Genomic DNA, 25,543 nt, shown 5'->3' on the forward strand with positions numbered 1-25,543 from the left:
GACCACCAAATCTATGTTTTTTGTTGTTGTTGTTGTTGTTATAGCAGCCATAAAGGGATAAGACAGCTAATTTGAGGACAGCAGTTATTTCTTTCTCTGTAGCCCCCAAATTAGCAGACTTTCATTAATGTGTGCAAGCACAGCACTAGGATACAATGGTGAACACAGAGCTCACAGTCTAATGCAGTGGCAACATCATAGAGCTCACATTCTAATGCAGAAAATGACAACTAGATAAATTTTCAAAATCGTTTTGGCTATTCTACTTCCTTTGCCTTGCTACATCAATTTTAGAATCAGCCTATCTATACTTACAGATAATCTTTGTTAATTAACTTGGGGAGAATTAATATCTTTACTGCGTTGAATCTTCCATACCTGGAACACAGTATATTTCTCTGTTTATAATTTTCTTCTTTTTTAATTTTCTTTATCAGAGTTTTGTAGCTTTCAGCATACACATCTTGCTCATGTTTTCTTAGATTCATATCTAAGTATTTAATATTTTTGGAGCTATTGTAAATAATATATTTTTTAAAATTTAAGTTTCTAATTATTCACTGCTAGTACTATATAGAAATACGACTAATTTTTGTTTTCCTTATACCCTGTAACCCTGGTAAACTTACGTCTAGCTCTGGGAGCTTTTCTATGGATTCCATGGGATTGATTATGTAGACAGTAGTGTTGTCTGAAAATAGCAAAAATTTAATTTTTCCCTTTCCAATCTGAAACACTTATTTTTCTTCCCTTACTGTACTGGCTAGGATTTTCATTATGATTTTGAGGGGAGTGATGAGAGCAGACATTCTTACCTTGTTTCCAATCTTCAACACATTTGGTCTTTCACATTTAAGTATGATGTTGGCTGTAGGTTATTTTTGTAGATGCCCTTAACTAGGCCAGAGAACTTCTATTCTATTCCTAGTTTTCTGTTTATTTATTTTAATCAAGAATGGATTTAGGGTATTATTAAATGCATAAGTTGATATGATCATGTGTTTTTTCTTCTTTAGACTGTTAAGATGGTGAATTACATTGACTGACTTTTTTTTAACATCTTTATTGGGGTATAATTGCTTTACAATGGTGTGTTAGTTTCTGCTTTATAACAAAGTGAGTCAGTTATACATATACATATGTTCCCATATCTCTTCCCTCTTCGTCTCCCTCCCTCCCACCCTCCCTATCCCACCCCTCCAGGCGGTCACAAAGCACCAAGCCGGTATCCCTGTGCCATGGGGCTGCTTCCCACTGGCTATCTACCTTACGTTTGTTAGTATATATATGTCCATGTCTCTCTCTCGCCCTATCACAGCTCACCCTTCCCCCTCCCCATATCCTCAAGTTCGTTCTCCAGTAGGTCTGTGTCTTTATTCCTGTCTTACCACTAGGTTCTTAATACCATTTTTTTTTCCTTAAATACCATATCTATGTGTTAGCATACAGTATTTGTCCTTCTCTTTCTGACTTACTTCACTCTGTATGACAGACTCTAGGTCTATCCACCTCATTACAAATAGCTCAATTTCGTTTCTTTTTATGGCTGAGTAATATTCCATTGTATATATGTGCCACATCTTCTTTATCCAGTCATCCGATGATGGGCACTTAGGTTGTTTCCATCTCTGGGCTATTGTAAATAGAGCTGCAATGAACATTTTGGTATATGACTCTTTGAATTTTGGTTTTCTCAGGGTATATGCCCAGTAGTGGTATTGCTGGGTCATATGGTAGTTCTATTTGTAGTTTTTTAAGGAACTTCCATACTGTTCTCCATAGTGGCTGAACCAATTCACATTCCCACCAGCAGTGCAAGAGTGTTCCCTTTTCTCCACACCCTCTCCAGCATTTATTGTTTGTAGATTTTTTGATGATGGCCATTCTGACTGGTGTGAGATGATATCTCATTGTAGTTTTGATTTGCATTTCTCTAATGATTAATGATGTTGAGCATTCTTTCATGTGTTTGTTGGCAGTCTGTATATCTTCTTTGGAGAAATGTCTATTTAGGTCTTCTGCCCATTTTTGGATTGGGTTGTTTATTTTTTTGTTATTGAGCTGCATGAGCTGCCTGTAAATTTTGGAGATTAATCCTTTGTCAGTTGCTTCATTTGCAAATATTTTCTCCCATTCTGAGGCTTGTCTTTTGGTCTTGTTTATGGTCTCCTTTGCTGTGCAAAAGCTTTGAAATTTCATTAGGTTCCATTTGTTTATTTTTGTTTTTATTTCCATTTCTCTAGGAGATGGGTCAAAAAGGATCTTGCTGTGATTTATGTCATAGAGTGTTCTGCCTATGTTTTCCTCTAAGAGTTTGATAGTTTCTGGCCTTACATTTAGGTCTTTAATCCATTTTGAGCTTATTTTTGTGTATGGTGTTAGGGAGTGATCTAATCTCATACTTTTACATGTACCTGTCCAGTTTTCCCAGCACCACTTATTGAAGGGGCTGTCCTTTCTCCACTGTATATTCCTGCCACCTTTATCAAAGATAAGGTGACCATATGTGCATGGGTTTATCTCTGGGCTTTCTATCCTATTCCATTGATCTATCTTTCTGTTTTTGTGCCAGTACCATACTGTCTTGATTACTGTAGCTTTGTAGTATAGTCTGAAGTCAGGCAGCCTGATTCCTCCAGCTCCATTTTTTGTTCTCAAGATTGCTTTGGCTATTCGGGGTCTTTTGTGTTTCCATACAAATTGTGAAATTTTTTGTTCTAGTTCTGTGAAAAATGCCAGTGGTAGTTTGATAGGGATTGCATTGAATCTATAGATTGCTTTGGGGAGTAGAGTCATTTTCACAATGTTGATTCTTCCAATCCAAGAACATGGTATATCTCTCCATCTGTTTGTATCATCTTTAATTTCTTTCATCAGTGTCTTATAATTTTCTGCATACAGGTCTTTTGTCTCCTTAGGTAGGTTTATTCCTAGATATTTTATTCTTTTTGTTGCAATGGTAAATGGGAGTGTTTTCTTGATTTCACTTTCAGATTTTTCATCGTTAGTATATAGGAATGCCAGAGATTTCTGTGCATTAATTTTGTATCCTGCTACTTTACCAAATTCATTGATTAGCTCTAGTAGTTTTCTGGTAGCATCTTTAGGATTCTCTATGTATAGTATCATGTCATCTGCAAACAGTGACAGCTTTACTTCTTCTTTTCCGATTTGGATTCCTTTTATTTCCTTTTCTTCTCTGATTGCTGTGGCTAAAACTTCCAAAACTATGTTGAATAAGAGTGGTGAGAGTGGGCAACCTTGTCTTGTTCCTGACCTTAGTGGAAATGCTTTCAGTTTTTCGCCATTGAGGATGATGTTGGCTGTGGGCTTGTCATATACGGCCTTTATTATATTGAGGAAAGTTCCCTCTACACCTACTTTCTGCAGGGTTTTTATCATAAATGGGTGTTGAATTTTGTCAAAAGCTTTCTCTGCATCTATTGAGATGATCATATGGTTTTTCTCCTTCAATTTGTTAATATGGTTAATCACATTGATAGATTTGCGTATATTGAAGAATCCTTGCATTCCTGGAATAAACCCCACTTGATCATGGTGTATGATCCTTTTAATGTGCTGTTGGATTCTGTTTGCTAGTATTTTGTTGAGGATTTTTGCATCTATGTTCATCAGTGCGATATTGGCCTGTAGTTTTCTCTTTGTGACATCTTTGTCTGGTTTTGGTATCAGGGTGATGGGGGCCTCGTAAAATGAGTTTGGGAGTGTTCCTCCCTCTGCTTTATTTTGGAAGAGTTTGAGAAGGATAGGTGTTAGCTCTTCTCTAAATGTGTGATAGAATTCGCCTGTGAAGCCATCTGGTCCTGGGCTTTTGTTTGTTGGAAGATTTTTAATCACAGTTTCAAATTCAGTGCCTGTGATTGGTCTGTTCATACTTTCTGTTTCTTCCTTATTTAGTCTTGGCAGGTTGTGCTTTTCTAAGAATCTGTCCATTTCTTCCAGGTTGTCCATTTTATTGGCATAGAGTTGCTTGTAGTAATCTCTCATGATGCTTTGTATTTCTGCAGTGTCAGTTGTTACGTCTCCTTTTTCATTCTAATTCTGTTGATTTGAGTCTTCTCCCTTTTTTCTTGATGAGTCTGGCTAATGGGGTTTATCAATTTTGTTAATCTTCTCAAAGAACCAGCTTTTAGTTTTATTGATCTTTGCTATTGTTTCCTTCATTTCTTTTTCATTTATTTCTGATCTGATTTTTATGATTTCTTTCCTTCTGCTAACTCTGGGGTTTTTTTGTTCTTCTTTCTCTAATTGCTTGAGGTGCAAGGTTAGGTTGTTTATTCGAGATGTTTCCTGCTTCTTAAGGTGGGCTTGTATTGCTATAAACTTCCCTCTTAGAACTGCTTTTGCTGCATCCCATAGGTTTTGGGTCGTTGTATCTCCATTGTCATTTGTTTCTAGGTATTTTTTAATTTCCTCTTTGATTTCTTCAGTGATCACTTCGTTATTAAGTAGTGTATTGTTTAGCCTCCATGTGTTTGTATTTTTTACTGCTCTTTTCCTATAATTGATATCTAGTCTCATGGCGTTGTGGTCGGAAAAGATACTTGATATAATTTCAATTTTCTTAAATTTACCAAGGCTTGATTTGTGACCCAAGATATGATCTATCCTGGAGAATGTTCCATGAGCACTTGAGAAAAATGTGTATTCTGTTGTTTTTGGATGGAGTGTCCTATAAATATCAATTAAGTCCATCCTGTTTAATGTATCATTTAAAGCTTGTGTTTCCTTATTTATTTTCATTTTGGATGATCTGTCCATTGGTGAAAGTGGGGTGTTGAAGTCCCCTACTATGAATGTGTTACTGTCGATTTCCCCTTTTATGGCTGCTAGTTTTTGCCTTATGTATTGAGGTGCTCCTATGTTGGGTGCATAAATATTTACAATTGTTATATCTTCTTCTTGGATCGATCCCTTAATCATTATGTAGTGTCCTTCTTTGTCTCTTCTGATAGTCCTTATTTTAAAGTCTATTTTGTCTGATATGAGAATTGCTACTCCAGCTTTCTTTTGGTTTCCATTTGCATGGAATATCTTTTTCCATCCCCTTACTTTCAGTCTGTATGTGTCTCTAGGTCTGAAGTGGGTCTCTTGTAGACAGCATATATATGGGTCTTGTTTTTGTATCCATTCAGCCAATCTGTGTCTTTTGGTGGGAGCATTTAGTCCATTTACATTTAAGGTAATTATCGATATGTATGTTCCTATTCCCATTTTCTAAATTGTTTTGGGTTCGTTATTATAGGACTTTTCCTTCTCTTGTGTTTTTGTCTAGAGAAGTTCCTTTAGCATTTGTTGTAAAGCTGGTTTGGTGGTGCTGAACTCTCTCAGCTTTTGCTTGTCTGTAAAGGTTTTAATTTCTCCATCAAATCTGAATGAGATCCTTGCTGGGTAGAGTAATCTTGGTTGCAGGTTTTTCTCCTTCATCACTTTCAGTATGTCCTGCCACTCCCTTCTGGCTTGTAGAGTTTCTGCTGAGAGATCAGCTGTTAACCTTATGGGGATTCCCTTGTGTGTTATTTGTTGTTTTTCCCTTGCTGCTTTTAATATGCTTTCTTTGTATTTAGTTTTTGACAGTTTGATTAATATGTGTCTTGGCGTATTTCTCCTTGAATTTATCCTGTATGGGACTCTCTGTGCTTCCTGGACTTGATTAACGATTTCCTTTCCCATATTAGGGAAGTTTTCAACTATAATCTCTTCAAATATTTTCTCAGTCCCTTTCTTTTTCTCTTCTTCTTCTGGAACCCCTATAATTCGAATGTTGGTGCGTTTAATGTTGTCCCAGAGGTCTCTGAGACTGTCCTCAGTTCTTTTCATTCTTTTTTCTTTATTCTGCTCTGCAGTAGTTATTTCCACTATTTTATCTTCCAGGTCACTTATCCGTTCTTCTGCCTCATTTATTCTGCTATTGATCCCATCTAGAGTATTTTTCATTTCATTTATTGTGTTGTTCATCATTGTCTGTTTCATCTTTATTTCTTCTAGGTCCTCTATCTTCCTGGTCACTTATCCGTTCTTCTGCCTCAGTTTTTCTGCTATTGATCCCTTCTAGAGTATTAATTAATTTCATTTATTGTGTTGTTCATCGTTGCTTGTTTCATCTTTAGTTCTTCTAGGTCCTTGTTAAATGTTTCTTGCATTTTCTCTATTCTATTTCCAAGATTTTGGATCATCTTTACTGTTATTATTCTGAATTCTTTTTCAGGTTACTGCCTATTTCCTCTTCATTTGTTAGGTCTGGTGGGTTTTTATCCTGCTCCTTCATCTGCTGTGTGTTTTTCTGTCTTCTCATTTTGCTTATCTTACTGTGATTGGGTTCACCTTTTTGCAGGCTGCAAGTTCGTAGCTCCCGTTGTTTTTGATGTCTGTCTCCAGTGGCTAAGGTTGGTTCAGTGGGTTGTGTAGGCTTCCTGGTGGAGGGGACTAGTGGCTGTGTTGTGGTGTATGAGGCTAGATCTTGTCTCTCTAGTGGGCAGGTCCACGTCTGGTGGTGTGTTTTGGGGTGTCTGTGGACTTATTATGATTTTAGGCAGCCTCTCTGCTAGTGGGTGGGGTTGTGTTCCTGTTTTGCTATATGGTTGGCATAGGTTGTCCAGCACTGTAGCTTGCTGGTCGTTGAGTGAAGCTGGGTGCTGGTGTTGAGATGGAGATAGAAAGAAAGAAGGAAAGAAAGAAAGGAAGGAAGGAAGGGAGGGAGGGAGGGAGGGAGGGAGGGAGAAAGAGGATAAAAGAAAATAAAGTAAGGTAAAGTAAAATAAAGTTATTAAAATAAAAAAATAATTATTAAGAAAAAAAATTTTTTTAAAGTAAAAAACAAAACAAAACAAAACAAAACCAGACGGATAGAACCCTAGGACAAATGGTGAAAGCAAAGCTATACAGACAAAATCTTACACAGAAGCATACACATACACACTCACAAAAAGAGGAAAAGGGGAAAAAAATAATAAATCTCGCTCTCAAAGTCCACCTCCTCAATTTGGGATGATTCTTTGTCTATTCAGGTATTCCACAGATGCAGGGTACATGAGGTTGATTGTGGGGATTTAATCCGCTGCTCCTGAGGCTGCTGGGAGATATTTCCCTTTCTCTTCTTTGTTTGCACAGCTCCTAGCATTCAGCTTTGGATTTGGCCCCGCCTCTGCGTGTAGGTCGCCAGAGGGCGTCTGTTCTTCGCTCAGACAGGACGGGATTAAAGGAACCGCTGATTCGGGGGCTCTGGTTCACTCAGGCCCGGGCCAGGGAAGGGTACAGAGTGCGGGGCGAGCCTGCGGCGGCAGAGGCCGGCATGACGTTGCACCAGCCTGAGGTGCGCCGTGCGTTCTCCCAGGGAAGTTGTCCCTGGATCCCGGGACCCTGGCAGTGGCGGGCTGCACAGGCTCCCCGGATGGGAGGTGTGGAGAGTGACCTGTGCTCGCACACAGGCTTCTTGGTGGTGGCAGCAGCAGCCTTAGCATCTCATGCCCGTCTCTGTGGTCCGCGCTGTTAGCCGCGGCTCGTGCCTGTCTCTGGAGCTCCTTTAAGCAGCGCTCTTAATCCCCTCTCCTCGCGCACCAGGAAACAAAGAGGGAAGAAAAGGTCTCTTGCCTTTCGGTAGGTCCAGACTTTTTCCCAGACTCCCTGCCGGCTAGCCGTGGTGCGCTAACCCCTTCAGGCTGTGTTCACGCTGCCAGTCCTCTCCCTGCGCTCCTACCGAAGCCCAAGCCTCAGCTCCCAGCCCCGCCCGCCCCGGCGAGTGAGCAGACCACCTTCTTGGGCTGGTGAGTGCTGGTCGGCACTGATCCTCTGTGCGGGCATCCCTCCGCTTTGCCCTCCGCACCCCTGTTGCTGCGCTCTCCTCTGCGGCTCCGAAGCTCCCCAGCTCCACCACCTGCAGTCTCTGCCCGCGAAGGGGCTTCTAGTGTGTGGAAACCTTTCCTCCTTCACAGCTCCCTCCCACTGGGGCAGGTCCTGTCCCTATTCTTTTGTCTCTGTTTATTCTTTTTTCTTTTGCCCTACCCAGGTACGTGGGGAGTTTTCTTGCCTTTTGGGAGGTCTGAGGTCTTCTGCCAGCGTTCAGTAGGTGTTCTGTAGGAGTTGTTCCACGTGTAGATGTATTTCTGATGTATCTGTGGGGAGGAAGGTGATCTCCGTGTCTTACTCTTCCGCCATCTTCCCCCTCTCTGTCTGGATGACTCACTATTGAGGCTATTATTCCATTGATTGACTTTTGAGTATTGAGTGAGCCTTGTGTTCTTGAAATACATCCCACTTGGTCTTACTTTTCTTTATACATATTGTCACTTTTGATTTTTTTTCACTTAAAAAAATAATAGCTTTTTTTGAGATATAATTCACATACCACACAACTCGTCCATTTAAAGTGTACAATTCAGTGATTTTTACTCAATTCACAGTTGTGCAACCATCACCACAATTTTAGAACATTTTTATCACCCCCCCAGAACCGTGTATTGATTATGAAGATTAAATACATGAAAAGATATCTTTTATTGTAAACAAAAACACTAACAGAGTTTTATTTATATAAGAGGCATTAATGGATAAGTATTCACACGTGGTTAATTTTATTCATCATTGTCTGCTATCTTGCTTTTCTTTCCCAACTTTCTCTCTTTTTTAATTATTTGGTCACGCTGTGCAGCTTGTAGGATCTTAATTCCCTGACCAGGGATTGAGCCCAGGGCTATGGCAGTGAAAGCGCCGATTCCTAACCACTGAATTACCAGGGAAGTCCCCCAAACTTTCTCTTAGAGGTTAAAAGATGTCTTACCTCCTGGTGACTGGAATATTTTGCTCATATTTTGCTGATGTTGTTCCTTGTTACTGCTCATGTTCTCCTAAAAGTTCTTAACTGTATCCTTCCTCTTTTGTTCTAGTGGTTTCTGTCTTTCTTCTGAATGTCTTAGGTGCTACACTAGGCTTAAAGCAACGGAGTTCCTCTTCATGAGGCCTTTGATACATGATGTAATTAGTATGTAGCAGAAAAGCAAGAATATTTTTATAATTACCTTTCCCCCCCTTAATTGTATTCAATTGTGTTTTCCCATGCAACAAAATAATAAAAAGATCTCTATCAGTAAGATATTGCCTGAAACTTATTTACTAAAAGAAATAAGACATACCATAAGGTAACTTGCTGACATGAACACAGGAGAAAGAAGAAAATAATTTATGTATTTGAACTGTTTAAACGAATATCAAGAAGCATTTTGGCAATGTGTAGGATGAAAGAGAATAGGCATAGTTGTGAAGCTCTTCTGTCTTGATTGTTCTGTGGAGGACATGAACAAGATAAGTGTGATTAAAAAGAAGAGGAACTGTGTGAAGAGATCTGGCTCCAACACTTACTATTGACGTGACCTAAAAGAAGAGGAACTGTGTGAAGAGATGTGGCTCCAACACTTACTATTGATGTGACCTTGGGAAGTGGCTCGTGAACCTTTCTTGGGGGTGGTGGGGTGGCACATTGAATACTTGGAGCATTTGATGAAAGCTATAGACAGTTGCCCAAGAAAAATGTTCGTGAGTACATCATTTACTTCAAATTGTGCATACAGTTTGAGGAGGCTCATGGACCTCCTCTAGCCTGTTCACGTAGTTTCATTGATTCTTTTTTTTTTTTTCGCTGCGCACAGGCTTTCTCTAGTTGCGGCGAGTGGGGGCTACACTTTGTTGTGGTGCACAGGCTTTTCATTGTAGTGGCTTCTCGTTGAAGAGCACGGGCTCTAGGCGCATGGGCTTCAGTAGTTGTGGTACGTGGACTCAGTAGTTGTGGCACACAGGCTCTAGAGTGCAGGCTCAGTTAGTTGTGGTGCACAGGCTTAGTTGCTCTGTGGCATGTGGAATCTTCCCGAACCAGGGCTCGAACCCGTGTCCCCTGCACTGCCAGGCGAATTCTTAACCACTGCATCACCAGGGAGGTCCCAGGTTCACTGATTCTTGATGATGAACCTTTGACTTGGTTACTGTCTGAGGCCCCTGGCAGCTCTGAAGTACTTTAAAAAAATTATAACCTTACTTTCAGCATTGAAATTCTGGGGATTTTGGCAAAGAATAAATGATACTGAATTCTGTCCTTTTCTGATAGTCCTGATCTATGGCAATACTTAGGTTAATTAAGCAGTGTGTATTAAATAAAATTCTTTATTATTTTTTGATTTTTAGGATTTGTAATAATGACAAAGACAAAATCCAGAAAATTCTTGGAATTAAAAAAAAAAAAACCTATCTGGCAAAAAACAAAACAAAGCAAAAAAAAAAACACTTTTTTTTTTTTTTGCATATAGTCAGCTGAAAGTCTTTTTCAAGTGAAAAATGATTGAGGTTTGGAAAGAATGTAAGTAATCTTCATGCCAGATCTTTAATCCAAAATACTCAAGGGTAGCCGAAGTACCGCGTTTTAAAGAGACAGTACTTATACTTCTTTGAATTAATTATGTAGTCAACTGTGGCATTCCATGTTCACTAGATAATGTTTTATTTTTGGCCTTTTGTTATACTTTGGGGAAACTTAAGTACAAAGTCCAGGAAGCTGCTCTGTTTTCAGAGGTCCAACTTCTGCTGAGACAGAGTTTGAAGATCAGATTATGATTTCTAGTTTTTCAAGCTGATTTTACTCTCTTGATTAAAGTTGAATTTTTTCCTGTTTGGAAAAGTATTCTAACCTCTTTTTAATGTACAACTACATTTAAGTGATGATTAGAATTTATCTGATGAATCTGAAACGTTAAAAGAGTCATATATATGCAAGTGTTAGGCAAAAACAGTGTTTTTTGTTTTGTTAGAGGTGACAGTATTGTTGGCAGTAAGAAGGTTCAGGATTAGGTACTCAGAGTTTTCTATAGCTGTGTCAGATTCCACAATCTGAGAAAATATGGAGTTTAAATGTCTTTTACTCAGATATATAAGTAGGTTTGCCAATTCTTAAAGACCCAAGTACTGGAGATTCTACTTTAGAAATGAGGAGCAGAGAACTTACATGGTGTGAGTAAGTTTTGCCCCTTTTTGGTTAGCTTTATCCTTTAATAAGGTGTAGTATGCAAGAGGTCTGACTCTTTTATATCATCTGTAGCTCTTTCAGTGTGGTAAAAGAAATGAAGAAATCTTAGAAAAATGAAACAGACACAGATAAGTGAAGCAAGTATTAACAGGTATTAACAATCAAGAGCCATTCATCAACCTTTATTATAAAAACCACTAAAGAGAAGGCTTGGCCTTTTTTCTTCCTTCCTCTTTCTCTTCTAATCCCTGCATCAGTTTTTTCTTGGTGTGTGTGTCTCTTTTTTTCTTTATGTTTTCAGCAATATAGAAACATTGAATTGCTGTTTCTCAGCTAGTACTGTTTCTTAACTGGTGCAACAGATTTTCTCAATTTCTTTTTGTTATGAAGAGTGGACACAAGTTAGTGGAGAGAATGGAAGATAGTGTGTTTGTATCTCTGTGTGTATAGATGGTTGTGTATGTGAACATAGTGTTAATTTGGAGTGGAGAGTGACTTTAATGGGGGAAAGATGGATTATCACTACCATTCCCTATTCCTTATATATACTGACAAAATGTGTCACAGAATGAAAAACAAAAAAAAACCTGAACTAGAAAACATAGTTTTTAATATTTCCAGTATATCTGAAGCAATAAGACACCTTTCAACTTATAAAAACTTGACTTTTGGGGGTTTGGGGAGAACACCTGTTTATCAGCCCATCTGGGTTTGGAATCAGTTGAAAAAAAGATATGGACACAGACAAATAGGACCTCAAAACATCATACTCATGAAATCTGGGTTGAAAGACATGCCTTTGGGTGCAGTGTGCCTCCTAATTCTTCAGCTGAATTAAATGTATCCAGCTAGTCACTAGCACAGCAGGCCTTTCCTGTGGAGGTGGGGGGCAGAGGGGTGCAGAGGAAATGACCTGCGTATTAGAAAAGTAGAGCAGACTGTATCTTCTCTGCTGTTTGGCAGCAATGTCTGTCACCCAAATTTTATCCCCTCAACTGGGGATGGATAAAGGGGAAAAGAGAAGCTAGGAGTGTCCCTCTGCCCTGCCTTTCCCCTGAAATGTGAAACGGACAGAATGAATGACCCTCTCTCCCAACACTGCCGTGTAAGTCTCATTCATACAGTCCAGCTGTACCTGCAGAATTCAGAGAGAAAGAATTGTCCTCTTTCAGGTGTGGGTGCTTGAACACGTTTAGTCTGTTTTGCAAAGAAACCTTTAGTGTTGATTTAAATTTAAGAACTTTGACTGTCTTGGAGGGTGGGGGATGGGAAAAAGGGGTGGAGGGGGGGGAGGGGGGGCTCTTTGGTTTGAAAAGGTGATGAGGAGGAATCTAGTCCTACACATTTATTTGTATTGAGACCTCAACTTGACCAGTCCCCTGATGGTGGATTAGGAAGGACAAAGGATTGGGCATGAGAAGGACAGAGTATGGCACATTTTTAGCCTATTTATGTACCTTTTCATTGTGTTTTCCCCTTAAGATTTAATAAAGTGGTAATTCTCTTTGCAGGCTAACGAGTAGAAGCCTATTTGATCTGTAATGCTGTTTTAATATAATTCTGTGTATTTGTAACAATATTTAAAATTTTTCGTTGCAGATGTATATGCCATTTAGCTACATTATAAATAGTTTTTGTGGCAAGGGATAACCTGAAAACCCCATCCAAAATTTCTTAGTGGCATAAGAAATTAATGTGAAACATTATCTGGTGGCCTTTCTTTGCAATTGGATACCTGTGGGTTCGTATTTCCTTTAAGGAAATCTCTTATAATAACCAAGGTTACTGGACATCTAAATATAAGGTATTTAGCTTTGGTTTGCTTTTATGACTTAATGAGAATTTAAACTTCATTCTGAACTTATCATCGTTGTAATATTGTGCTATAATACATATTGGAACCACATTTTTTATTGTGGAGGCCATCTATTTGTTTTTTGCTTTTTTCCTTTGTATCCCTGCCAGTCATAGCAAAATTCTTCAGAAACTACATCCATTGAAAGACCTACTGTGGTTTGATTTAAGTAGTTAGTATTCCTTGATTTTAACTTTGGAAGTCCAAAGTATTCTTGTAAATTAATTTTGCACATAAACACATACATACATGCATAACTTTTTTTTAATGATGCAGAATAATTTCTAAGAGTCTTTACTCAAAAATTGGTGTATATTTGGCATTTTGGCTGTGACTTTATTTATGGCTGCTTGGGGTCTTCGTTGCTGTGCACGGTCTTTATCTAGTTGCAGCGAGCGGGGGCTACTCTTTGCAGTGGCTTCTCTTGTGGAGCACGGACTCTAGGCGCTTGGGCTTCAGTAATTGTGGCATGTGGGCTCAGTAGTTGTGGCTTGCAGGCTCTAGAGCACAGGCTCAGTAGTTGTGGCACATGCGCTTAGTTGCTCTGTGGCATGTGGGATCTTCCCGGACCAGGGCTCGAACCCATGTCCCCTGCATTGGCAGGCAAATTCTTAACCACGGCGCCACCACGGAAGCCCCTTGGCTGTGATTTTTAAAGAGTTCTGTTTTGTAACTTATAGAGGTATAATGTACAGTATTGATATGTATAGCCTCTAGTTTTTCAAATGAGAATATGTTTAGTAGTGATTACAGTATCTAAGTAAAGGTATAGACATAACCACCCCCAAAGCCTCCTTGTAAAACTCTGCACATGAGTTTTCTGATCTGTGTTTATCACTGTCCTTTGGTATAATTGCATCGTACATTTGTGGTCTCATTCTGTTGCTTTGTCTGTGTTCTCAGCCAGGTCACATTCTTTGAAGTTGTGCTTCTCTGAGTTTGAAAAAAAATGCTTATGTTCTTTTACTTTATGGTTACCCTGCTTTAATTAATTATACATGTACCCCCTCAATTCTATAGAATGAAATGCTGTTTTTTTCACCTCACAAGCACTGCCTTGTTCATGCATTGCTGTGAGGAGACTAGCAATTTATAGGTTTTTAGACGAGATCGGGTGCGTTCATGGTGGTATGGCCGTAGACTAATTTACAGGTCTTTAGATCTGAAACCGTTAAGATTGTAGTTAGAGATCTGATTCTCATCAATGATTGGAGTTGGTGGTAGCTGTGAAAAACAAACAAAACTGGTTGTTCATTGTAGACTCCCCCCACCCAGCCTCCAAGAGCTAAATTGTTAGTGTGAGGCTTCTGACTAAATACCTCAACATGATGAAGACAAATTTATATATAAATGTGAATTGACTCTAAGAGAAGTGGTTAAAATCTGAAATGTTTATTAACTTTGGCCCAAATAAGTATACCTAAGCTTGTGGCAAAATGGACGCCTCACACTGTAGGAAAAGGCTAACTTTATAGCTCCTCAGTGGAAGATTAAGAATATGAGATCTTTTAATTGCTTTAGTTTGTGCTCTTCAGTTACAAGGCAGTTCCACTTGGGACATTAGGTTTACATAACTTAATAAAAACTGGTGGGTTTTTTTCTTTGACACATACAAAAGAAAATATGAAACAGACATGTGAATTGTGATACACAGTATGCATTAGTGAACCCTTTGCCCAATCTCAGAAATAGAACATTATCAACACTACTGTTAAAAATATACTACCTGTGAGTGTCTTATTATCCTGCTCACCCCTACTATGTAGCAACTGTCCTGAATTCCCTTGGTGTTTTAAGGAATAATTTTTGCCACATTATTTTTGTTATTATTGTATTGTTTTTGAGCTTTATAAAAATGATATACTGGGCTTCCCCGATGGCGCAGTGGTTGAGAGTCTGCCTGCCGATGCAGGGGACACGGGTTCGTGCCCCGGTCCAGGAAGATCCCACATGCCATGGAGCGGCTGGGCCCGTGGGCCATGGCCGCTGAGCCTGCGCGTCCGGAGCCTGTGCTCCGCAACGGGAGAGGCCACAACAGTGAGAGGCCCGCGTACGGCAAAAAAAAACACAAAAAAAGAAAAAAATATGATATACTGTGTGAACTCTGCATCTTGTCCCGTCCCTCCCGCCACCCGCCCAGCCCTTGTTTTTAAACTCAGCATTGTTTTTAAGATTCGTCTATGTTGATGGATTTAGCTTTGGTTCATTTTCACTGGAATAATATTACATTTACTAATACAGCACAATTTAAGTTTTCTATTCTTCTGTCAGTGGGTCTTAGAATTGTTAAGAGGTTTTTGCTCTTTTGAACAGTGTTGCCTTGAATGTTCTTTTATATGTCTTCTAGTGCACATGTCCAGAACTTTCTCTAGAGTCTGTAGCTAGAAGTATAATCCTAGATGGTAGTGTAATGTATGCAACTGGAACAAATGTGATTACATCAACGTAAATTCCTCGCAGTGTTCCTTTCCATCTAAATTTGGTATCAGATTTCTTAGTTTTTGCCAGTCCAGTGTACATAAAATGTTATTCTGGTTTTAGTTTGTGAGCTCACTTATTACCAATGAGGCTAAATATCTTTTGATAGGTTTCTTTATTTGTTGTTTGTTTTCCCTCTTTGTGCAATAGCTTTTATCTGTTTTTCTATTAGTCTTTTATGAAAGTGATTAGTTGGAGTTCTTTATATTTTCTGTATACCAATCGTTTGTCATTATGTGTTTTGGAGTTTCTCCTCCAAATTTGTATACTTTCTCTATAGTGCCTTTGAACAGAAGTTCTTAATTTTAATGTTGGTGATTTTTATCCAGTTTTTAAAAATGGTTAGTGCTTTTGGGTCTTTCTTTTAGATTCTTCTCTACTATGAAATTATAAAAATATCCTCCTGTATTTCTAAAACTTTTAGAAGTTTGCTATAACTCTTTAATCTATTGAAAACTGACTCTTATGTGTGGTAGGTGGTAGGGATCCAATTTCCTTTTCCCCACATTGATAGCCAAAGGTCCCAGCACCACTTATTAGATGATCTATCCTTTGCTTACTGATCTGCATTACTGCCTGTTTCCATTTATCCTTGGGTGTGTTTCTGAGTTGTGTATTCTAGAAATAAACATAGCAAGAATATACAGGGCTTCCCTGGTGGCACAGTGGTTAAGAATCTGCCTGCCAATGCAGGGGACATGGGTTTAAGCCGTGATCCGGGAAGATCCCACATGCCACGGAGCAACTAAGCCCGTGAGCCACAACTACTGAGCCTGCGCTCTAGAACCTGCAAGCCACAACTACTGAGCCCTTGTGCCTAGAGCGTGTGCTCCACAACAAGAGAAGCCACCGCATTGGGAAGCCTGCACAGCACAATGAAGAGTAGCCCCTGCTCCCACAGCTCTAGAAAGCCAGTGGGCAGCAACGAAAATCCAATACAGCCAAAATAAATAAATTAAATAAATTTTTTAAAAAAAAATATACAAAAGATGAGTGGGAAAAACATTAAAACAATCTTGAAGGAGCTGTGGGGGAGGAAGAAGTTTTCCTCTACCTTTTTGAGTTCCTCTGGCTGATCTAAGAATTAAATTGACATGAGAGATTAACAGAAAATCAAACAAAAATTTAATAATATGTATACATGGGAGAGACCCAGGAAAACTATGTAACTCCTCTCCTCTTCAGTTTTTTAGAAGAGTTTGAGAAAAATTGGTATTCTTCTTTCAGTATTTGTTAGATTTCACCAGTGAAGCCATCTGGTCCTCAGCTTTTCTTGGTTAGGAGGTTTTTGATTGTTGAGTCAATCTCCTTACTTATAAGTCTATTTAGATTTTCTGTTGCTTGAGTCAGTTTTGGTATTATGTGTATATTTCTAGGAAATTTTCCATTTCACCTAAGTTATTTGATTTGTTTGTGAACAGTTGTTCATAGTATTCATATACTTATTTTTTTTTCTTTTTTTTCTCTTCTTTTTTTTTTTTTTTTTTTTTTTTTTTTTTGCGGTACGCGGGCCTCTCACTGTTGTGGCCTATCCTGTTGCAGAGCACAGGCTCCGGACGTGGAGGTTCAGTGGCCATGGCTCACGGGCCCAGCCGCTCCGCGGCATGTGGTATCTTCTCAGACCAGGGCACGAACCTGTGTCCCTTGCATCGGCAGGTGGACTCTCAACCACTGCGCCACCAGGGAAGCCCTATGACTCTTTTTGAATTATGGTTTTCTTAAGGTATATGCCCAGTAGTGGGATTGCTAGGTCATATGGTAGTTCTAGTTTTAGTTTTTTAAGGAACTATACTTCTTATTCGTAGCAATGTCCCACTTTGATTTCCTCTTTTAGCAATTTGAGTCTTCCCTTTTTTTCTTAGTCAGTCTAGCTAAGTTTGTCAACTTTGTTGATTTTTGCAAAGAACTTGCTTAAAATTTTTTCCTATTGTTTTTCAATTCTCTATTTCATTTTGTCCACTCTCATCCTTATTATTTCCTTCATTCTGCTAGCTTTAAGTTTAGTTTGCACTTCTTTTTCTAGTTTTTTTCAGGGCTGCAGTTAGATTATTGATATGAGGTATGGCTCTTTTTTTTTTTTTTTTTTTTTGCAATACGTGGGCCTCTCACTGTCGTGGCCTCTCCTCTTGCCGGACGCGCAAGCTCAGCGGCCATGGCTCCGCGGCATGTGGGATCCTCCCGGACCGGGGCACGAACCCGTATCCCCTGCATCGGCAGGCGGACTCCCAACCACTGCGCCACCAGGGAGGCCCGAGGTATGGCTCTTTTTAAATGTAAGTGTTCACAACTATAAAATTTCCTCTTAACATTGCCTTTGCTGTATCTCGCAAGTTTTGCTATGTTGTATTTCCATTTCAGTTCATCTCAGGTGTTTTCTAATTTATGATTTCTTCATTGACCAATTGGTTATTTAAGACTGTGTTGTTTAGGGACTTCCCCGGCAGTCCACTGGTTAAGACTCTGCCTTCCAATGCAGGAGGCGTGGGTTTGATCCCTGGTCAGGGAACTAAGATCCCACATGCTGCAGGGTGTGGCCAAAATCTGAAAAAAAAAAAAAAGACTATGTTGTTTAATTTCCACATATTTGTGAATTTTCCAGTTTTCTTCCTGTTATTGATTTATAGTTTCATTTTATTCTGGTTGGAAAAGATACTTTGTGTGATTTTAATTTTTTAAAACTTACTATAATATTTCTGCATTAACATATAGCTCATCCTGGAAAATATTCCATGTGTCCTTGAGAATTTGTATTTTATTGTTGTTGAGTGGGATGCCCTGTATATAAGTAGGGTACTATAGGGCTTCCCTGGTGGCGCAGTGGCCTGCCGATGCAGGGGATGTGGGTTCATGCCCCGGTCCAGGAAGATCCCACATGCCGCGGAGCGGCTGGGCCCGTGAGCCATGGCCGCTGGGCCTGCACGTCCGGAGCCTGTGCTCCACAACGGGAAAGGCCACAGCAGTGAGAGGCCCGTGTACCGCAAAAAAACACAAAAAAACAAAAACAAAAAGTAGGGTACTGAAGTCTCCAGTTATTATTGCAGAACTGTCTGTTTCTTCCTTCAATATCATCAATTTTTCTTCATATATTTTGGAGCTCTGTTGTTAGGTGTGCATGTATTTATAATAGCTGCATCTTCTTACTGGATTAAACTTTTCTTCCTCCAACATATAATGTTCTCTTTTGCCTCTTGTAACCTTTTTGACTTAACATCTATTTTGTATGACAATAATATAGCCACTCCAGCTCTCTTTTGGTTACTGTTTGCTTTCAATATAATTTTCCATCCTTTTACTTTCAACCTCTTTGTATTTTTTTTTATCTAAAATGACTCTCTTGTAGACACCATATAGTGTTTTTAATCCAGTCTGCCAGTCACTCTCCTTTTAATAGGAGAGTATAATCAATTTATATTTAAATTCATTGTTGATGAGAAAGGATTTACTTCTGCCATTTACCTGTTTGTTTTCTGTATGTCTTATATGGTTTTATGTTCCTCAGTTTCTCCATTATCACTTTTTGTATTTAGTTGAGTTTTTAATTTTTTAAATAAATTTATTTATTTATTTTTGGCTGTGTTGGGTCTTCGTTGCTGCATTCAGGCTTTCGCTAGTTGCAGCGAGTGGGGACTACTTTTTGTTGTGGTGCACGGGCTTCTCATTGCGGTAGCTTCTCTTGTTGCAGAGCACGGGCTCTAGGCGTGTGGGCTTCAGTAGTTGTGGCTTGCGGGCTCTAGAACACAGGCTCAGTAGTTGTGGCACAGGGGCTTAGTTGCTCCACGGCATGTGGGATCTTCCCGGACCAGAGCTCAAACCCATGTCCCCTGCATTGGTAGGCAGATTCTTAACCACTGCGCCCACCAGGGAAGCCCTAGTTGAGTTTTTTTAGTATACCATTTTGATTCCCTTCTTTTATGTATATTTTGAAGTTATTAGTGGTAACTTTAGGGATTACAATTAGCATCTTAAACTTAAGACAACCTAGTTTGAATAATACTAAATTCATTTCATTAGCATATAAGCTAGTTTCATTAGTGTACAAACACTATGCTACTGTACATCTCTGTTCCTTCTCCTTTATATTGTTATTATCAGAGATTACACATTTATACATTGTGTGCCCAACAACATAAATTTGTAAAGGTTATTTTATTCATTTACCTCTTAAATCACATAGGAAAAATGTGGAGTTACAGACAAAAAAGTACAATAATACTGGCTTTGACATTTACCTATGTAGTTAATTTTACCAATGTTATTTCTTCTTATGGCTTTGACTTTTCATTTCACTCTGAAAAACTCCTAACATTTCTTGTAGGGCAGATCTGTTAGGAATGAACTCCCTTAACTTTTGTTTATCTAGAAATATCTTTATTTCTCCTTCATTCTTTTTTTTTGGCGGGGGGTACACGGGCCTCTCACTGCTGTGGCCTCTCCCGTTGCGGAGCACAGGGTCCAGACGCGCAGGCTTAGTGGCCATGGCCCATGGGCCCAGCTGCTCCGTGGCATGTGGGATCCTCCCAGACGGGGGCACGAACCCGCGTCCCCCACATCGGCAGGCAGACTCTCAACCACTACGCCACCAGGGAAGCCCTCTCCTTCATTCTTGAAGGATAGATTTGCTGCATGTAGAATTCTCAGTTGATAGTTTTTTTTTCCTTTCAGAACTTTAAATTATGTCAGCCTGACACCTTCTGACTCCCATGGTGTCTGATGAGAAATCGGGTGTTAATCTTATTGAGGATACCTTGTTTTTGATAGTCGCTTCTCTCTTGATGCTTTCAAAATTCTCCCTTTGTCTTTTGACAGTTTGACCATAATGTGTCTCATTGTATAGCTCCTTGAGTTTATTATGCTTGGAGTTTGTTGAGCTTCTTGGTTGTGTAGATTTGTATCCTTCATCATATTTGAGAAGTTTTTAGCCATTATTTCTTCAAAATTTTTTCTGCCCCTTTGTTTTCCTCTTCTGCTTCTGGCACTCTTATAGTACATGACTCTGCTCATTTTTGTTCATTCTTTTTTCTTTGTGCTCCTGAATTCAATTAGGAATAATTGATAAGTTCAGTAAGTTCAGTTGTCTCATCTTCATGTTTGCTGATCTTTTCTTCTGCTTGCTGTAATCTGATGTTGAACTCCTATAGTCAATTTTTATTCTACTTTTCAGCTCCAGAATTTCTGTTTGGTTCCTTTGTATAATTCTGTCTCTTTAATGATATTCTCATTTTGTTCTACATTTCCCCCCTTGATTTCCTTTAGTTCTTTGTCCATGGTTTCCTTCAGCTCATCAAGAATATTTATGACAGTTGATTTAACATCTTAGACTAGTAATCTCATTGTCTCAGCTTCTCGGGAATGGTTTTTACCAAATTCTTCTTCCTGTGAATTGTCCATACTTTGCTGTTTCTTACTATGTATTGTAATTTTTTTTGTTGAGACCTAGACATTCTAAGTATTATAATGTGGTAACTATGTAAATCTGTTCTCTCACTTCTCAGTGATTGCTGATTTTTGCTCATTAAGGGCTGGAGTCATCTGTTTGTGTTATTTCCAAACTGTTTTTGCAAAGTGTGTAATCCTTTTTGTGTATGGTTGCAAGTTTCTGTTCTGTTATTGCTGCAGTTAGCCGGTGACCTGACAAAGATTTCCTTAAATGTCTGGATCAAAAAAAGGGACAAAAAGAGTTCTCTTTTAATATTCTGATAGATACCACCAATGGAAGCTGCTGCTGCCTGTTCCAGAAACTATTGCTCCTGGAGCCAGTGGGCTGCTATCCCCACTGCTACAGGAGGGAGGAGCTGAGGAATGGAGGATGGTAGTTGGTTCACACATGCTGTTAACTTAGGAAAGATCAACAGCCTCTCCTTTCACGCACTCTCTTGGTTGTTATAAGTGTCTGATAAGGTTCTGTAGCTCTAAAATGATTGATTCCAATTGCCCTTTCCGTCTCAGTTTTTACTTTGGTGGAGGGATTGAATTCTAGATCTTTCTACTGCTTTATTTTGCATCAGTGATGTCTTTTGAAGTGCAAATGTTTAGGTTTAAGCTCAGTGTCACATTCAAGAATTATTTGCATAAACCATGATGACAAAGTTTTTCTCCTGTGTTTAGCATGGTTGGATGGCAAAGCTTTGGTGTGTAGGCAGGCCATATAGAGGCTTGTGGAGGAAGCATGGCTTGATGAGAACTGTCTGGGGAGTACAAGTGAGCTGTGTGGGGCTTACAGAGGGAATTGGTGCATCAGTGCTGGCAGGAAGCCTTTGGGTGCCAGTTTACATGTTAATAAGACTGCAGGAAAGCCATCTGCAGGTTGAGTTGCTGAGGCTGTAAGTTTGCTCAGGGACTTAATGTTCTGGGCACATGACTGAGCAGAGTTCTACTGGATATCCTCATACCCAAACCACTAACCCACTCTGCATCAGCTGGAAGCCACAGGAGAGCAGAACCCCTTTCTTCTGTGGTATCCCTTCAGTGCCCTCTATCGAGTAAGCTTAACAGCCTCATGTTTATTTTAAAAGGAGAAATGCTCAAAGGAATTCCATGTTGTCACAGAGCATATATTGCAAGGTAAATATAGAGCTATAAGGCAATAAGTTGATGAGCAGCACATAAGATATCAAATAGTGTTTAAATTAATAGGCCATCATTTGAGGCTTGAAATTTTACTATAAATATACCAGTCCTCAGTATAATCATTACTGAAAACCTCCAACTTAGAGATCTTATAAAATAGAGAATTGAGTCACTATATGTGGTCTCAGAGATGAAACCTCTAGAGTATCCTAAGCAGAAATTGCTCTAAATTGTCATCAGTTCACTTCCATTGCACACCCAAGGAAGCGAGAGTGTTTGTTTATTATTGATTAACCCATATTCTTTTGTAGGAGTCCATTGATACCTTTCTAAACTTGAAGAATAGCCTTAACATTATGCATTAAAAACTTACCCCCTTCTTATCACAATAATGTACTTTTAAGAACAGATATATTTATATGATATTTTGAAAGCCTGAGTTATTTGGGCTTTCAAATACTTTGTGACTGTTTGTAACCGTACGTGAAAATTTTTAATTTTCTTAATGAATATTTATATCACAGCTTATATGAAGGCTTTATATTCAGTTGGATTCATTGTACCTTTCTGATTGGTCCATGGTGCCCTGGCATGCTGTATTGATGTATACATATTTTGAATATTATTCCTGCTTACATGTGCAATAGATACTTAATTTGGTTGGTATGGGAATGGTGATAATAGGTAAAATCCTTGATCCTTGTGCAGATTCCTTTTTTTTTTTTTTTTTTTTTTAGATTTTTCAGTGAGAGATAGTTTCTTACTAGGTTACATATTGACTATTTTGCAGTAAGCTTTTCTTGTGCATACCTGTCCTAGGAAAAACAATTTGCATATACATATATTATAGGAATAGAGGCTCAGTAGATACCCTTTTATTTCAAGCAATAACAAATTATTGCTGAGAATAATTAAATAGTATTTTCCCCAAAGATTGTATTACTTAATCCTTTACCTGTTTTATATAAGTTCTCTTTAACTTTTTTGTTCTCAGATTCTTGGCTTTTATTGTCAAGTATATGTATAGTCAACTCTAGTACACTTTGTAGGTAACTCAAAGCAAATATTTACATTTTATTTACAGCTGTCATTTTTCTCCCAGTTTGTTTATCTCTCTAATATCTCTGTTGATGATTCTTCTAATATTTCTTTATAAGCCAGGTAGTCTTAAGTGAGTCTTGTTAGTCTAACAGTCAGTAGTATAAGTAGTAGAAATAATTTTATTTAAAACTATTTTGTATTTGTCTTGAGGATAAGCATACTTTAAAAATTATTATTAAGTAGTTCCCTGGTTACCAGAAACACAATTCATGTAACTTTTCTGTGTTTCAGAAACCTTTTTCCGAAAAGGACAAAGGAACTCAAGTCAGTTGTACATAGTGCTCCTGGTTGGAAATTATTTGGTAAAGTCCCTCCCAGAGAGAATCTTCAGAAAACTTCCAAAATCATTCAGCAGGTAAGTACTAATGTAGCCATGTGGTTTGTCTTGCTTTTCAGATATTCTTTTCTAGATAATTAACCATATTCTATTTTCATTCCTTTTTCTTTTTAACATGTAAAATTTTGGGACTATAGATATTTGTAGTAACTTTAACTTTTTTTTAAAGCATGACATATTTTCAGTTATCTTTTATGGTTGTGAAAATTCTTTACAGTCATAGAAAATCGATTTTGTTTCCTAGTTATTCCTTGGATAGCTTTTTTTTTCCTTAGCAAACCATTGTTGTCACCACAGACTTTGACTTCTAGCTGAACATGGTAGCATTTGCCAGCGGCACAGATTTTATGAATAATGGGTAGTTGTGAACTGATAAAGCAGCATAAAGTGAAAACTGAGTAGATTTTGAGGTCGAACTCTTTCCTTGGTCACTTTTCTGGTTTTCTTTCTTAACCAAGGACTTTGTGAGAGGGCAGGTGTATAGTCTGTTTCTAGTAATTTAGGAGCCAGTTCTTCTGTTATCTGTTTTAATATCCACATTCTTGAGTTCTTAAGAATTTCAGATCTTGTTTGACTCCTGAGCTTGTGCTGCTCAGTACTAGGAGATAAGTGAGACTGGAATGCAGTGAGACTGTATCAATTTGTAGCATTTTTAATTTTAGAGAAGCTGTTTCGCAGGAGATATAATAATAAATTTCCTATTTCTCTCCTTCCAGTTGTAATTTATCAAATTTAGCACATCCAGCATTTATAAAAATAATCACATTAAAGCAATAATCATCATTCAAATTGGAAAAAATACCTTCCTTTAAGTATTTAATAGTGTTGTTTTTATTGCTCACAAGAAAAACTGGTTTCCCAAGTAAATGAGAATATAATTTTTAGATCTTTAACAGCATTTGTTATAGTTAATTTTATTTACAAGTAATTAAAATAGTGACCAGTTTATATGTTGCTGAGACTTAAAACTGTAGTGCTGTGATTCCCAAGCTGTGTGCCTAGGGCACCCCATGTGCTGCAGCTAACGCAGGGGGGAACCATGGCAAACTCAGTGATGCTACACATCTGCTGGATATGGTGCAGACTGATAGCTTGAGGTAGTACACAATTTCAACATTAAATGGCAATATATTATTTTCTGTGGCATCGTATCCTTGTGAATCTGGTTTTTCCTAGTTTGCTGTGATAAAAATCAGATACTGTGCAAAAATCAGTGTGGAACAGGAAATGAAGGTGATGGTATCCAATCTGATTTCAAGGTTTGTGAAATTGTACAGTGCACAAAAGGCACACATGCCCAATTAGTAATTAATTGTGATTATTTAAGAATGCAATAAAATGTTTTTCTTTTAATTTATGTGTACTGTTTTTTCAAGTGGTTACTAAGTACTAGGACATAAATCTTTACTTAATTGTTGGACATAACTACTTATTAAACAGAATGTTTAAGGATTTCTGTTGGTTTAGGGGGCACCAAGAAAAATTACTGAGACACTAAGGTTACTGTTAATCCAAGAAAGTTTGGGAATCTTTGCTATCTGGACATCTTAAATTTTAACTCTTTTTTTCGTGAAGTCTTTCAGAAGACCAAGTTTGCCCTCTAGAGGCAAAAACAGTGGTCTTGCTATTGAAGGTTTGTATTCTTGACTTTATGATAGTTTACCTGAAATATGCTTGTGCATATACATTAATATCTTTATGTAAACTAATATTCTGTGATATTTTCTTACCACAGATCTCTAAATAAATTACTAGTGGATAATTATCTGTTCACCAATATGTCTGTGCCTTTAATGTGCTGTTTTCATTTTGGAAAGCCAAGGCCTCACCTCCTCTCTCCTTGTTTGAAAATTTGATTAGTGGTCAGGAAAAAACAACTCTTATTTTCATATGGGAAGAAGGAGTGAGTTGAAATGCAGTTTCTATCCTCTGTCCCTTTTCTGGCCTTTTACACATGATGATTTCTCCCAGCTGCTTCTTTTAATTTTTGAGTTTTCCATTTGTGTGTAGGTGCTAATGTGTATTTTGGTGCCTTTTTCATGGTTCTGTTTGTTTTGGGGGGGCTGTGATGGATAGCGAAGTCATTGTTCCTCTGACCGTTTTCCACGTTAAAAAATATGTATCTCTTTCACCATGTGGTGGAATATGTTTCTGCCTCTCCTTTTCTGCTTTCTCTTTC

The 25,543-nt window shown here is 38.4% G+C and overlaps 1 protein-coding gene across 1 annotated transcript in view; it reads left to right on the forward strand.

Moving 5' to 3' along the window:
- Window positions 1-25,543, forward strand: part of TBC1D12 (TBC1 domain family member 12) — an 89,253-nt gene that overhangs the window by 18,796 nt on the left and 44,914 nt on the right. The window contains exon 2 of the mRNA XM_007471587.1: window positions 23,259-23,382. Coding sequence (XP_007471649.1) covers window positions 23,259-23,382 — 124 coding nt within the window. The remainder of the gene's footprint in view (window positions 1-23,258; window positions 23,383-25,543) is intronic.

Source organism: Lipotes vexillifer, unplaced genomic scaffold (genome assembly GCF_000442215.2).
Source record: "Lipotes vexillifer unplaced genomic scaffold, Lipotes_vexillifer_v1.1 scaffold325, whole genome shotgun sequence".
NCBI classification, from domain to species: Eukaryota; Metazoa; Chordata; class Mammalia; order Artiodactyla; family Lipotidae; genus Lipotes; species Lipotes vexillifer.